This window comes from Vitis vinifera, mitochondrion (assembly GCF_030704535.1).
Source record: "Vitis vinifera mitochondrion, complete genome".
In the NCBI taxonomy this organism is placed as follows: Eukaryota; Viridiplantae; Streptophyta; class Magnoliopsida; order Vitales; family Vitaceae; genus Vitis; species Vitis vinifera.
In genome coordinates, this window is record NC_012119.1 from 610001 (window position 1) to 625848 (window position 15848).

Below are 15848 nucleotides of genomic sequence, written 5' to 3' on the forward strand. Positions count from 1 at the left end.
AATCGTTTGCTTTATCGAACAAAGCGGGGGTCTTGGTTGGCCCCCTATTTTCAACCATTACAGCTGGCGTCGACCAGCTTTGCGATACGGACGGACACGAAGAAGAAGGCAGGCAGCGGAAATGCAAAAGAGAAGAGCAAAGATTCCCGACCCAGAGCATGTTATTGACTCAACCACAAATCTGTTGAATGAAGGCCGTTTAGGGCTTACTCTCAGCCACTAGTTAGAAGGAAATCCCGTGATCTACGACCACCCTTATGCAGTAAAGAAAGCAAGTGAGGCGGGCTAAGATTCCTAACGTAACAGGATTCGATGTTGCACTATCTTCAACTCTTCTCGGGATCCGGAGTTTTTCGAGAAAAGGTCCCATCCTTCAATATCATGATTGGGTCGACCAGGCCAGATCATGAGTGAAATATCATGATCGGGTCGACCAGGCCAGATCATGAGTGAATAGAAAATCGAAAATGTCAATAGCAGTTGCTGTTCCAGCTGAAATACTTGGAATAATTCTACCACTTCTACTAGGAGTAGCCTTTTTAGTGCTAGCTGAACGTAAAGTAATGGCTTTTGTGCAACGTCGAAAGGGTCCTGATGTAGTGGGATCGTTCGGATTGTTACAACCTCTAGCAGATGGTTCGAAATTGATTCTAAAAGAACCTATTTCACCAAGTAGTGCAAATTTCTCCCTTTTTAGAATGGCTCCAGTGGCTACATTTATGTTAAGTCTGGTCGCTCGGGCCGTTGTACCTTTTGATTATGGTATGGTATTGTCAGATCCGAACATAGGGCTACTTTATTTGTTTGCCATATCTTCGCTAGGTGTTTATGGAATTATTACAGCAGGTCGGTCTAGTAATTAGGGGGCGGCCGTTCGGTCGCCTATGATACTAGGACCAATAGGTCAAAAATGGGTTTGTGCCGCAGGTGTTGAACGATCTACTCTACACAGGTGTGGGCTTACAGGGCTAGGGCTCATAAACCCTTTCTTTCATTCTCTGATCTACGACCACCCTGGTCGGTCACTTTTCCGGGCCGGGATCGATAAGTGGAAGTCATAAAAAAGAGATGTTTCTCTTCACACCTCAGATCAAGAGGAAGGGTAGCTTGTCAAGCTGGCCTATATATATATATATATATATTATTATTAATATATCAAAATATATAAATATATATATTAATAAATATATTTATTAATATATATAAAGATATATATTAATTATATATATATATATAATTATTATAAATAATAAGAAGATAGAAATAAAAAGATTCGCTATCTTTTAACCGGCTGTTTTTCTTTGTCAACGCTACTAAGGACCTATAGGTTCACCTACTTCACTTATGAAAGATAATGATAATGGGTTATTCAAAAAGGAAAGCTACTTAGCCCTACATTAGTATAAGTAAGCGGCTGAGTTAGCCCCTACTAATGTATTGTATAGTAGGGTATAGTATAGTAGGCGAGCGGGTTAGCGAAGACGCTTAGGCTAATAGATAAGAGAGCGTCGGTGCGTAGCCTTCATTCTACTACGCTACGCAAAGGTTACGAAGTCACTTAGCTCGACGTTAGGAGAGTCAAGGGGGAACGCCATACCTACATAGAAGAACCGCTGTTCGCTGACTTTCTAAGGTCTAACCTTTCGCTCCCCTACTGAAAAGGGGCAAAGCCGCTTCGCACCACTGATAGACTACTTAAGATTCAATTCAAAAGGCCCTACTTAGTTTCGCAAGCCTTTGTCATTTTCAGTCAACTAAGTAGGGCCTGAGGCCCCCTGCGAATCCGTAAATCTGAGGAGCATGCCGCAACAAAAGGATGGTCCCCTATGCATTTCATTCTTTCCGGAAGGGAAAAAAGAATAAAGTACCCCCCATCATGGTGAACCTCTCCTTGTGATCGGGATGAGGTAGATGCCTCCCAGCCGGGGGGCGGATCGAATCGGAGTTTCCTTAGGTAGCCACCGACCTACAGTTATCCTTAAACTTCCGTGCTTGGTGGAGAAGAAGCGAACAAAGGTACGCTCGCTTGCTGTCTTGTTCTCTGCCGCGAACTGGGATCGCTCGCCAGCTAGGTCAGATTGGAGCAACATTTTATGAGAACATATTACCCATCTTCGGGGACAAGGGGCGGAACGACCTCTCGATCTACTTACTGCAGCCCAGGAAGAAAAACGTCGTCTAGGCGTTCCCTGTTGCTCCGATCTCCCCTACGCCTAGGACGTTGTCTGGGCCAAGAGCCATAGTTAGTTGCTGTTTTCATTTCATTTGGTTGTTTTTTTTTTCTCGTTGTTGATACCGGCAAGACCCAGCCAGATGATGTCTGCTGGTTGGTAGTGAGAGGACTCTTAGTACCTGCATACCCAAAAGGGGGCGCTGATTAAAAAACAAGAATTTGATTTTATTTCTTGCTCTCCCTTAGCAGCGGGAAAGGAGTCTATCTATCTGCCTAGCTTTGGTAGATTTCCCCCAACGCAATCCACAGAAATTCCACGAATCCCTTGGTGGATAAGTCCGACAACTCAGCAGCAGTGCGGAATTGAGTTTCTCGTCCGGTGGATCTGATCTATAGTTAGGGGGCAATACATACCAAAAGGTTCGAAGAAGGAACGCGCATAAGAGTATATAACCAACCCACCCTTCTGTATAACCTATTCACATTAGTGAAGCGGCTGGATGCATAAGGGAAGTGCACGTTTGTGAGACCTTAGTCGGGATGCATAGGGGAGTCAACCTACGAGCACGGAAGAGCGTGGTACCGCTGCCCCTCTCTAAGTAAAGGTAAAGTCTCTCCTTCAGCTAGAATGTAAGGAAATTGAAAGAAGCGGAAAAGGGTCAAACGCGGTTGCTAGCATCGAAGAGAGCCGTAGCCGTCATCGACGATAAAGTGGGAGTTCGGACTTGGCGAACGAGCTCTTGCCGCGGGAGAGGAAAGCGGGGCAGGCAAAATAACCATTCCGGTGGTTGATAGTGGAGCAAAGGGTGGTCGAAGATCAGGAACTACCTACTATACCAACGGAGCAAAGCCCTTTCCATACGCTATCGATTGGTATAGCTCAGAATGGTTCTGGATCGATTCCACCGGAACTTCAAAACGATTACTGGCCGATGTTCCGGTATGGCGGGTGTACGAGTATACCATTAGAGTCCGTCCATACCAATGGTGGAGTGAAAAGCTGTCGTGATTCATCTCCACCTGCCAACCATGGGAACTGACTTATGAATCTAACCTTTTTTTTTTGAATAAACCGTCGGCTCATGGAGCTACAGGGAATGAGACTGACAGAAAAGGGTAAACTCCTGCCATAGTTATTATGCCCCCAAACTCGACAGTTTTGTGATCATCCCCCCTAGCTCACATGGACTATGTTACGCCTTCCAATGGATAAACGTTAGTACCCGTGGATAGAGATGTTTTCCCAATGATTGATAGATATACCGGGGAGATAGTTTGGCAAGCAAGATCTTCTACTGGAAATGAACTTCTACGGGAGTCACTTCGTCGGATAGGCCGGAGTGGTGTCGGGATCAGTGGCGAAATAGGATAGCGATAGCGATGGAGGTCAACAATATGCTGCTACCAAAGATGCAACTGAGGACGAGACGGGGGGTGCTTTCTCCGTCTCCCGCCACGAGCCGCCCAGGTGAGCTATCAAGGGATAGGAGTGCCCGTCCCTTCTCAACCGTACAACCCTCCCCCTCGCTCTACCCACCATGTTCAGTGCCCAAACATGGATATGCCTACCTACACCTTTCTTCTCCACCTTTAGCCCCTCTTCACAGCCCTAAACGGCCTTGTTTCCTTATCCGATCGATCTTTGGTAAGATCCCTGAACCCACCGACCTGGAATCGAATGAGTTTGCTAATCTCTGTTATGTAACCCCCCGCCCTTAGTTCTCCTGTGCCCTAGCTGAGCCTTGTTGCTTAGCAGGGCTTGTGTTTGGTGAGGAGCGCTAGCTTAAAGCTCTTACTTATGGTGGGTTCCGTTTTCCCCTAAAAACGAAAGCGACTTAGCTACTAGTCCGAAAGCCAAAAGCCGAAGGCCAATGACACTAGCTAACCAACTGAGAGAGATGCCACTACTAGAGCGACGGAAGGCAGGTTTCACCGACTAGTCTTTTTTATAATATTATTAGGATAATCAAGACAAGCCCTTATAGCGCAATTAAGCCACAACCTAAATTCAAGACAGCCCGCCCTTAGCTCAACAAACCGTTACGCTCGGGTACCTTAGAAAACCTTTAGCCTTGCCTCCACTTGCTGAAAACCCCTTCGCTCCACTCCCTTACAAAGACCGTAGGAGTTCCAACAAGGTTCAGTTATTCAAAAGCGAAAGAGGAAAGGAAAATCCCATTCTGGTCGAGCCTTCCTTCTCCTACGTGGGGCCCTTAGAAGGTCAGAAGGCTTGCCTCCGTGCCTAAGAGATGGCACGTGAACTCGCAAGCCGCAATTGCATTTGCCAGAGGACCACTCCGCCACCATTGCCTTCTCCGCAAGAGCTGCCATCAAAATCAACCTTTGTCAATGTCTAAAAGTCAAAAAAACTTTCTCACCCGAGTAGAAAATACTGAAGATATACCCATTCCAGCATCTCCACACACCATTGCTTCCTTTTTCATCGACGATCGGCCTAGCCCTGACTTTGTATTCCGCCATCCTTCCTATGGTAAGGGGGTCTTAATTAAGGCATATTCCCATGATAATGAGATCAGGCCATCAATATCAGAGGCCAATTTGCTACCTAGCTTAATCCCATAAGTCATTGGCATATTTACTACCAGTACATAAGTAATTATCTTCTTTTCAGGGATGGGTGCTAAGTAGCCTCAATATCCTTTATTTTACCTACCACTTCGACTTTGCTAGAAGAAAGTTTTTAACATTGGCGGCGGGGGCCCCGTATAGCATATGAGATTCCCGTTCGTCAACTCCGATAGGCATCACTCCTAAGCTCCAGAATCCAATAGGCGGTTGCAACACTTGTTGATCTCCATTTTACCAGCAGTGAGTAGGAGGTGGCTTACTTGCAGCAATTTCTTGGGCGATTGTGTCCCCCTCAAAGTCCTGGAGTATGGGCCTGCCTGGTGAATCTACACGATTTAGCCTATCAGGATCCGGTTTTTTGGTTGGTGCGGGAGTAGGTGCCTCTGGCAGAGCATCCGCCATCTGTTTGCTAACGGAAAGCAGCGACTTACTAGATAGGAGCCCGTTCCAGGATTCGTTTTGGGGGACCATCTCGATCGAAACGGTTATCTATGCTTGGAGGACAATCAATTGCTCAAGCTTGTCTAACGACCCTCCATTCAAATCATTTACGAGAATAGAACCTTTATCTGTATGGGAAAGAGGGGTTCTACCTATGCGTCGGTTGGGAGGAGGGCCGGGAAGTCTGAAGGGAATGGATGTTTTCCGGGGTTCAAAAACAACAAATCTGTGAATTTGGACTCAAAAGTCGATGAGCAAACAGTTAGGGGAGTTGCAAGAGCATTTAGGGACAAGAGAGGAGATATCAATCAGCCGAGTGGCCATTTTTCCTCCAAGTTTGACATGGGATCATACCTACTGTATTCATTTGCATTCTTTGATAAGGAGTTTCAAAAGGTATCTGGGGAGTACGAGAAGCAGGGGCAGCCGATAAGGATAAAGGTTGGGACCTAGAAAAATGTCAGAATCAAACCAAATTTATATTAAGGCGACACCAAAAAAAAAAGACTCAAATGGAATAAAGAAAGTAACAAAATTAAAGATCAAGATCCAGTGAAGCACGAAAACGTGAATGCACGGCATTTAGGAGAGGTGAGAAGATAAGGTAAGGATTAGAGAGAAGGGAGACTATAAGGAGAAAGGGGATTTAATGTAGGCTGTCCCCATTAGCGCTAGTTAGCCCTATAACCTTAAGATACCAAATTATAAATTCAAAAAAATGCAATTAGCAAGTTTGAATTTATAATTAAGAAGAGATTCCACATTTTCTACTATACCCATTATCATTCTACTGATACTAGCCCTTTGAGAGGGTGGTTTGATTTATCGGGGCATGCTACCGAGGGGGGGGGATACTCGGGATGCCGGGGGAGACGACCGTTCCCCCCACCTCAAAAGGGGCCCAACTCCTTTCCTTTAACTTCTTTTTTGGCATTTTGTTAAATTGGTTAGTTAGTCTTTGTTGTGGTTTGTGTGTATGTTAGTGTGTCTGTCTGTCTGTTTAGCACTATTCGGCTAAGTTTTGTAAAGCACTTATTAGCGTTCGTATATCCTCCTTTCCTACTGTTTTCGTCTTTTCTTTCTTTGCTTTGCTTTCTCGCTCTTTTGCTATTTCTTACAGCCTTTTAATGTTGCCCTACTATATTAGCTTCAATACACTCTTACTCGTTTTATTTATTATGGCATAACTCGATTATAGGAAAATCTCGTATCTTCCTTTAGCAGCTCGATTTAGCAAGATCGCTGGTACTCTTTTATGAGATAATCTCGTACTAACTCGCTTGAGCAAGCTCAATCTCGCTCTAACCACTGTTTGCTTTCTTCGCCCGGTGATATGTGATGGTGTACTCAACCCCTCCCTCCTTCTCGGATAGAAATGCTGGCCGACTCGCTTGGCTCGCCTATCTCCATCTCTCGAGCGACTTCCAACGCTTTCGCCTCTTGGGCGACTTGCTATCGGTGTCGCAGCTCTTCTCCTTTCTATCATTCTTTCTTTCTCTAGAATTTATATTCAATATCAATTCTAACAAGACCAGCCTTGCCATTGCTTATTCGGTGTTCCAGCAGCTCTCTACTGCACATCGAGACAATCGGCCGCATTGCAGTCGAATGATCGATCTTCTGCCGAGTTCCCCCCCCTCAGCTCACGCGATAATCGGGACAGAGAGAATGGACTTGATTCACGCCCACGAGCCATCCGGCAAGAACGAGAGCAAGAATTTCCACGTCCAGTAGGAAGTAGGGAGACCACCCCTCACTCTCGTCAGCTGTACATACGTCACCTTCCATTGTCTTAGCGAAGATTTCAACGTACTCCTGCGTGCCGGGAAGTCAATTCCTTACCCTAGAAAGCCAGTCTTCTTCGGAACCCGCCAATCAATCCATCTTTAAGCGAGAGTCGGAAGATCTAGCCCAGGTGGGTTTCAATACGCAGGCGAACAGCGGGATCGCACAGCACTTATATAATAGAATACGCAATTCGCGCGTGAATGTACACGATCATCAAATGTGGAGGAACTTCCACCCCTTTCATTTAGTGCTCGCTCGCGCAGAACGGAAGACCAAGCATAGGCACGCGAGGGGCACTTTTTAAGATTATCATTTCCTTCCGCACTCAAACCTAAATTCTTAGTTTTGTGTCTGCTTTCATGAGAGGAAATTACCTATTTTAAAAGTTTTACGTAATGAGATGTGGCCTGCCTGACTAGGTCCCCTTCTAGGGATATGGGTCCCGGGGAGGGTATAGTATACAATTTTTTCCTTCTTGATCGAAGCTCTATGTCTCATTCAGTCCTTCGCAAGCTTCCTTCAAAGGAAGAGTCCATAGGCGCGAATACTCGGATTGGGCTTGGAAGTCCCCACTGAGCGGTCTGTCTATTGATGCACCGGATGCTTGTCCGAAAGCTCTGTTATCTCTATCTTCTGAATAATTGACTCCTAGGTACTCTTCCCCAACCAATAGCTCGCTGGCCGCTATCACTTCATTCGTTCGTTTCGTACACTCCACTTGCTTTAGTGCTCGCTCCGGTACACTCTTGGGTTGGATATACAGATTGAAAACAAGGTTGGTCGTAGATCATGCATGAAAGATTCCCTTGAGAAGACCGATCTTCAAGCGGAAATTAATAACTCTAGCCTCATTTCTGGCCTTTTTTAGGGTCATAAACCCTCGTTTTTATGGTAGAAAGATGCCCTGTATCCAAATCTTCATCTGTAGCAAAAGGAGAATCCGCAGTTTCAGACGCAACCGGAGAATCCGCTGAAACAAGAGACGCATTGGCATCCAAAGAAGCAAGGGTGGGCTAAAACCCTGCATTCAATAATGGCATAAAAAAAAGACTATAAGGGCTTTCGGGCTTAGCACCCGAACGAAGACACGACCCGTATTCTTTTCTGTTTCCGGTTAGTCTTATGTTTTTTTCGGAATCAGAGGAGCAGCCAAAGGGGCACCTATTTGCATCTGAAAAGCGGTACAGTCTGACCCTCCCCTTGCTTGCGGGTCAGGAAAAGACTCTCACCTCACCATCTCACTCTGAATCCGCAGAAAAGTATACCATATCGAACGAAGGAAAAGCAAACAGAAGGAATAGAAGCAAAGAAAGCCAAACCTCAACTACCTTAAAAAAGCTATCAGTCGATTAAGGAAGAACCCGTTCGGGCCCCTTATTCGCAAGGGTCCCTCACTCTATTACTAACTTAAAACTTTAAAAGCAAGAGGTTACATCAGCTGAAAAGATGTTAATGAAGAAGATCAGACGATGCAGACGTAATTTTATCGTCTGAATCTTATTTCTCGTCTTCCCCCCCGGTTCGCTGGATGTAATTGATCCGATAGTGCGGGTTCGAGTCCTGCTCGTGACTGAATTCCACTGCTTTAGATTCAGTCAAATTGTGGGGCTATGACTGTTTGCATTGGAAATCAAAAAATTCCTCTACCCTCGCTATCAACTTAAACCCCCTCACTCCGGGTCTCAGATCCGGGGTTGTCAACCAAGTCTAGCCAACTTGTCCCATCCTTGTTCAAGAAATCCAACTTGAAAATCCTACTTGCTTGTACCCTAACTCGATCAACTTGATCAACTTGTTCGATCCCCTTATTCTATCCATCGCACTTTTTGTCCTCTCGATCGAGATACCGAACTCGAATGGCGCCGTTTATCCGTAGAAAAAGAAGGAAGTAGTTGTTAGGTTGATCTTTCTTGAGAAAGGGCCCACGGGCAACCCATCGATGAAACAAATCTAACACAAGACAAGCTTCCCATCCCAAGCCTTTGTTCGGTAAAGCTGAGCAGAACATTCACAGTTGTTTTGTCTAAATACTTTTTTTTGAGTGGAACAAAGTCCAACTTGTTTTGTTAAGAAAGAAAACGTGTAAGTAAATAAATTGTGAACTTTACACGTTTTCTTAGTAGGGATATTATAACACATAAAGAAAATAATTCGAAATCTTTCATCACTTCGCGCATACACCGAGAACACGGCATAGCCGCACCCCTTATAAATAACAAGGCCATTGCTTGGCTGGTTTCTTAAGTTAATTGGGGTCAATTGCAGGTGTGAAGCAAGAAGGAAGAGAGAGGCCTGTCCACAAGCTTGATGTTCAAAAGCCCAGGATCAGAGTCCTTCGCCCTAGAACTTGTAACTCTATTTTCATTGGTCGCTCCTTGATTAGAGCATGGCAATTCGATTAAGATTTGGCAATCAATTAAGAAGGAGCTACCCGAGCTCAAGAGGCAGCTTTTAGTCTCTCCCCCGGGTTCTGAGAAGAGCTGGTTTATGGGGCACCGGGCTAGCTCGCAAAGAGAAGTTGAATCATAAAGATCGAGACTGCACTGACTGGGCTGACCTTTTAGGTCAATAGGGGTAGTTCATGCGCTTGATTTTTCAGTCTAAGATCGAAGTCCTTCGCTCTGGAAACGGTTCGAACTTTACTAGGATATGGGGCGCAACAACTGAACTATTTGATTAAGACTTTACCCTTCAATTGAGTATAAGTCAGCAAGCAGCTTCCCCTCGGTCGGTTGAACCAGCAGCTTCCCCATCACCTCCTCCAGGTCAGGATGGCACCTCTTGCAAGATTCGTATTCTTCCCAGCCTCTCGGATAAAAACCTGATCGAAGATCAGAAGTGGTCGTAGAGAGGGCTGATCGAAGATCAGAAGTGGTCGTAGATCAGCTGGGATCCCTTAGGATAGAGACGGAAGGTATTAAGAAATTGAATCAGGTCTTTGACGATCCAGTATTAGCTAGCAAGTGTATGGACTCATACTTTGATGACTCCCTAGTGTCCAGGGAAGCGTTAGCTTCACCCTTGGAACGTATCATCTACTCTCTCTAGCTCTCGACTTGACTAGAACATTTCTTTAGCTCTTTCGTGGGTCGGGCATCAAGAACCGGAATTGATATCACATATGCCCTTCTCTTTGGTCCATAGCTAGCAACTCACCGTACCAAGCGCGGCAGCCTCACCCCCTCGGGAACGGAATCCTACCCTTTTGATATGTCAGCCAAACAGCCCAGATGGGACGAGACTAGTCCGGTCAACAGATACTAGATGATACCTCGTATTCAGTACTCTCAGTACTCCCAGACCAGGGCTAGTCACTTTTGATCCCCATAAGTACGACAATCTCTCCTTCACTCGGCAGGGCACGGGCATCAGCCTTAATAAAGTACGTTTCCGTTTTCACGAGCAGAAATACGATTGATTGAAGCAGGCAACGAAGGGGACGAAGTAGCAGCAGCTTTATACGATATTGGGCAGATTGCCAAGACCCCTTTTATAACGTAGTTGGGGATTCGGCCTGGTTCCATAGAGGGAAGAATGGCAGGGGCCCTGTCGTTCGAAGGGGACTGAGAGTGCACTTTGCGAAGCTTCTTTTAGATAAAAAAGAAGCGGGATTGTGGAGCTGTGAAGCGGCAAAGCCGACTATAGATACACCCCACTTGCGCTTTTAGCTTAGGTTTCTTAGTTAGGAACTTGCCTTTTAGTTAGGACTTGTCCTATTTGGTTTGGTAAAGGGTCAACCGGCCCAGGAGACACAAGTGGAAGCTGGCTTGGTGCCCTATTCGGTTAAAGGTTTCATACTATCAAACGTACCCGACTTTCTATCAAACAGCTTTTTGCTCTATGTTTCTAAATACGGAGAATGCCCTTCTTTCTTGTCAAAATTTCATGTTAGTATCCTGCGTGCTCGTGGTTGCTCTATGTGTTTCTAACTGCTGTGTAGTAGGGACCTGAATCCGCGACCTCATGGAGGTGCTTTTCCTAATAAGCTAAACGTGCCCCTGCTATACCTCTGAAGTGCAATTATAAAGTAAATAGCCAGAGTAAGCCCTAAACGGCCTTATTTTCCAACCACAAAAAACTAGATTTTTATACGGAAATGTCTTTCGAGCTGGGATATCCTTATGCAAGGTTCACTTTCCTGGTCAGAAAGGGGACAAGAACTAGCGACTGAACGAACGAGGGAAACGGAGTTCACAACGGAAGAGTGATGGCATGCCATGCCGGACAGGTGAGCAAAAATAGATGATAAGTACTAAAACAACTGGGAACCCCTATCTCCAACCGATGGAAGAGGTTAAGGATTTGGTGGAAGAGGGGCAGCAGCCCAAAGGCAAGAGACGGCATAGCTCGAGTAGAGCTAATAGTTCCTGAACTGCCTCATTATTAATCCTAGCCGGGTTAGAGCCATACATAGAGAAAGTTCCATTTTGATATCGAGAGTTACCTTCTCACTAAAACTATGAATCACAGGAATAAAAACCTAGTAGATTTCAAACCGCATTTCCGGGGTGAAGGACTTCGACCTGAGACTTACTTAAATACCAAGCTTGTGAACTGGCCCCGCCCTATCAGAGGTTGAGTTGGAGATCGACGACCATAATATATTCTAAAAAAAAAGGCTGGCGGCGAATTGTTGAGCCCTTGTAATTGAAGACCGGCCAAACTAAAGAGAGGCCGAAGAAGAGAGGGACTTTACTCTCTACAGAGTGGGATGGGAGGGCTCCATATGCCTTTTGAAAGATTCTTGCTTTGTATTTGAAGTTCCGGGATCCGGCACCATTGTCGCTGAAGGACAAGAAATATTGGACCTTGGATGGACATATAAGAGTTCCGAATCGAATCGCTTTAGAAAGAAGATCTTTTTTTTGTCTCTAGCTTCGCTTTTGAATGTGCTATGAGATTACGTTCCCTAGGCTGATCCATATGAGAGAACTAATCCAGCAGCGATGAGTTTGAATGAAGGCCATTGACTACCTCAGACCCGCTCCCCTTTTCCAATTGGGCTTCATGGCACTCCCCCCTATAGGAGAAGAAGATCAGACGAGCAGACGAAAAGATGCAGACGACGTTTTCTCGTCTTCTCGTCTGCCTCTATAACTTGAGCTATCTCACGAATTGGATTCGAACCAATCAAGCTACTTGCCCTTTAGTAGATCGTGAGTGGGTCGGTCGTCCTCCTCATTATAGTCCTCCTAGAATCAATAGCATTTCGTCGGAATACATCCTGTCTTTTCACCTTAGTAGTCCTATGCATAGTCAGTACTATAGCCCCAATCATGGCTACTAATAAAATAGGACTAGGAACCAAAAACCAGACGGAATAGTAGGTATAAAGTAAATTGCCCAATGTTTCCAAATTAGTCCAACTTCGTACCTTTTCGGCATAAACCGTATATCTCAGAGAGGTCGTCTTTCTTTGGGTTGGTAGTAATGGAATGGTTTCATTATCTAAAATGAAGAACATTTCCCACCAAAGGATCAGTCCAATAATACCACTCACTGGTAAATAGCGCAATACTTCTTCGTGAGTCTCCGCTATTTGAATATGGAACATCATAACAACGAATAGGAATGAAACGGCTATAGCTCCTATATGAACTACTGGGAAGATCATAGCGGAGAAGTCGAGACCTAACAAAAGAAGTAAACCTGAAGTGTTGCGAAAGACTGGGATGGGAAACAAAACGGAATGTACCGGATTTTTAGCACGTGCAACCATCAAACCAGAGACCAAAGCAGGGCTCGACGAAACAGAAAGTATCATGGTACGTCGTCCTTCCCTGAAATGGAACTTTAATGCTGGAGCAAGAACTCGCATGAAAGTCGATCTATTACGACCAGCGCGGTTGTTCGGATTTCATTTTCTTCTTCCAAGCCAAGCCCTTCTTAGAAAGCACTCACTGAGTTACTTAATGCAGAAAATATCTCTCTCGACGCCGAGAATTTTTTATGTGTCCAGGTCGATCAGAGGTTCGGCTTGCTTCTCCCCCACCTTTTAGCGTTCTGGGCCCCTGAAAAAATAAAGAAACCCGAAAAAAAAAAGAAAGAAGAGAAATTGGGCCATGTTTCCCGAGAGAGGCCGCCTTCTCTCAGGCCAGCAGTCTTCTACTTCTAGTCGACTGCTCTATGACGGGCTTCCCTCTTTCCTGGGCTCTGCTTGCTCGTCTACGCTCCGACCCTAATTGAAAAACGATGTTTCCTTGCAGATTTAAAACTTGTCGTCAAGGCAATCAATCGAAAAAAAAAATTGAAATAGTGAATTCAAGATCTAGATGGATCCCTATCTTTATCTCTATTCACGGAGATACCTATCTATATGGAGAGAAATCTATCTATGAATCGATCTAGACTATCCTCTATCCGGATAGATATGTCCCTATGAGCGACTACGTCGATCTTTATATGTTTTGGCCACGTCCGTTTCCGCTCCGAAGAGGAAGGTTTGGATCTTTCAATCTTATGTCGTGAGGGATGTGACCTATGTTAGGTCCATAAGATACCACAGCTTTTGGTGTTCTATGATTCACCTCCGAATAATGAGTAGGTAGTTCGATCCTTTTGATTCTTCTCTTCATAGTAAACTGATGGGGGGATGCGGAGCAATAGGTCGAATTACTATATAAAGAAGAGTTGTAAACTATAGGACTTCTTGTTCGAGTAGGAAGATTTCGGTTTTTCTCGTTCCTTCTCTTCGATAAGAATAGGGATTTGAAATGATACAAATTCCTCTTCATTCTGTTGTGCTCCGCGAAGGAACTGCCTAAGCATACTTTTTCGGATCCAAACTTCTTTGTTCTTTCTAAGTCTTCTTCTTGCATAGAAGAACGCAACTGTTGCAAAAACCGGGATTTTAGTAGTAGGCGGCATCCCCTCTTAGTTTTGAGTAGGTGGAACCATTCTGTTTTGGTTCTTCTCCACATTCTTACCGGGTGATCCAGGAATTTGCCTATGATTTTTTCAACTGATATTTCGATATAGAAAGATCTCCTTATTTCTTCACCGCGGATTCTCGCGTCATTTTCTTGAAAAGATATTATATCACCGTGGGACACTTTCAAATGAGTAATGCTTACCATTCTATTATTCACACAAACCCTTCGATGACTTATCGGCTGCCTTGCTTGAGGAATAGTTTCACAAAAATGGAGACGAACCGGAATAACGTCCGATCTTGTTTCTAGATTGAGTGGAAAAAGGATATATGAATTTCGTTCTGTTCCTCTGTGCATCTCTGTGATGGGTAAATCCCCATGAAAAAGGGGCAACTTTCGTGTAGTTTGTGATTGGATGTAACTGTTAAGATTGTCTCTCGGATAAATCTTTCTCTTAATAGATCTCTTCTTGTTTCTCAATCGTCGGAGAATGCGGCGTTGTATTATTGTAAGTTCTCTGTTCCGAACATTTCCTGGAAGTAGACGACAAGTTTTAAATCTTAATGCAGGCAAGGTTGGTCGTAGATCAGGTTGAATCAGTCTTTTTCGCCACATCGCGTATAAGGGGAATCGAACCCCCTCTGCTGCTGGCGGGCGGATGGAGAATGTCCTACTTCGATCCAGCAACTTGACTTGTTAGGTTTTGGCTTGCCCCTTTCAACTTTTTAGTAAGATAGCCCTCTGAAGATCTACGAGCAACCTGATTTACAATCAGCCTGCTTAAGCCTAAGATTGTAGGGGAGCACCCTGATTTACAATCAGCCTGATCTACGAGCACTTCTGATCAAAGATCAGCCTGATCGTAGACCACCCTTCGCCTTTGAATAATAATAAGGGCGTTAAGCCAAAGCTCCTTCCTTCAGCCGGTGCGCAGGAGTGCACTTCCGTTTTCCCCTTACTAGTAAAGGGGGTGTAATGAATAGAAATCTCCCGCCAGCAGTCTTCTCTTCCTATCACTTCACTTCGTTCGAGAGATCTGATCTCCATCGGACCTCACCGGGCCGGGCGAAGGGGAAGGAAGGGATGGGTGGTCCGGGAACAGCAACGGGAGAGGGCTCGTAGCCCCCCCTCTCCCTCTTCCCCACACCTATTTGTTCCCCGGGCCCCGGAGAGATGCGGAACTCTTTTTTCTTTTTCTTAAAAAAGATGAATAGATAGGGCCATGATACATTCCGGAATATTGTAAAGGTAAATAGACTCTTTTCGCCCTCTTTTCGATGCGGACCTATGTGAATGTTTTGGAATGGGGATGTTCGCCTTTTGTAACAAGTAGACCCACGATACGGACTAATAGATGTTTCTACTCTTACCCGTAAGTAAGATCTATTCATAGTTGGTCAGTCCCCCACGGCACGGCTTCTCGCTTTTCATGAATGTGTCTCCCCCTCTGCTTATGTGAGTTTGACCCGCCTTTGACTCTGCTTGCTTCTGACTCCCTATGAGCCGTTTTACGACCTGACTTTTTCGGAGGGTCGGCGGGACATGGGAGCCTCAGCTCATGCATCGGTTTACCGAAATCACCTCCGCTATCCCACTTCCTTCTATTCAAAAGGCGAGCAGCCCTTAAACAAAAAGGCCCTAAGAGGGCTCTTCTTTATATATTACATAAGCCCTAAAGTAGGTAACCCCGAAAGCCGAACTCAGCAACTTGACTTGTTAGGTTTTGGCTTGCCCCTTTCAACTTTTTAGTAAGATAGCCCTCTGAAGATCTACGAGCAACCTGATTTACAATCAGCCTGCTTAAGCCTAAGATTGTAGGGGAGCACCCTGATTTACAATCAGCCTGATCTACGAGCAACCTTTCTATGTTATTAGTAAAGCGCTAACGCCCTATCTATAGTAAGGGGCCTTTTCAATAAGGCTCGCGTAGGGGCCTTTTTTGGCTCCCTTCGCTCCACTAGCCTTGATTGGCGGATGGAAGTACC

General features: G+C 45.1%; 3 protein-coding genes across 3 annotated transcripts.

Moving 5' to 3' along the window:
* Nucleotides 1-467: 467 nt before the first annotated feature.
* Nucleotides 468-858, forward strand: nad1 (NADH dehydrogenase subunit 1; one part of a trans-spliced gene, as the record gives it). Coding sequence (YP_002608338.1) covers nt 468-858 — 391 coding nt within the window.
* An 11279-nt stretch (nt 859-12137) lies between these two features.
* On the reverse strand, nt 12138-12809 carry nad6 (NADH dehydrogenase subunit 6). The gene has a single exon. It carries the CDS (start codon nt 12807-12809, stop codon nt 12138-12140), a length of 672 nt encoding a protein of 223 aa, YP_002608398.1.
* A 580-nt stretch (nt 12810-13389) lies between these two features.
* rps4 (ribosomal protein S4) lies at nt 13390-14478 on the reverse strand. The gene has a single exon. It carries the CDS (start codon nt 14476-14478, stop codon nt 13390-13392), a length of 1089 nt encoding a protein of 362 aa, YP_002608399.1.
* Between the last annotated feature and the right edge of the window lie 1370 nt (nt 14479-15848).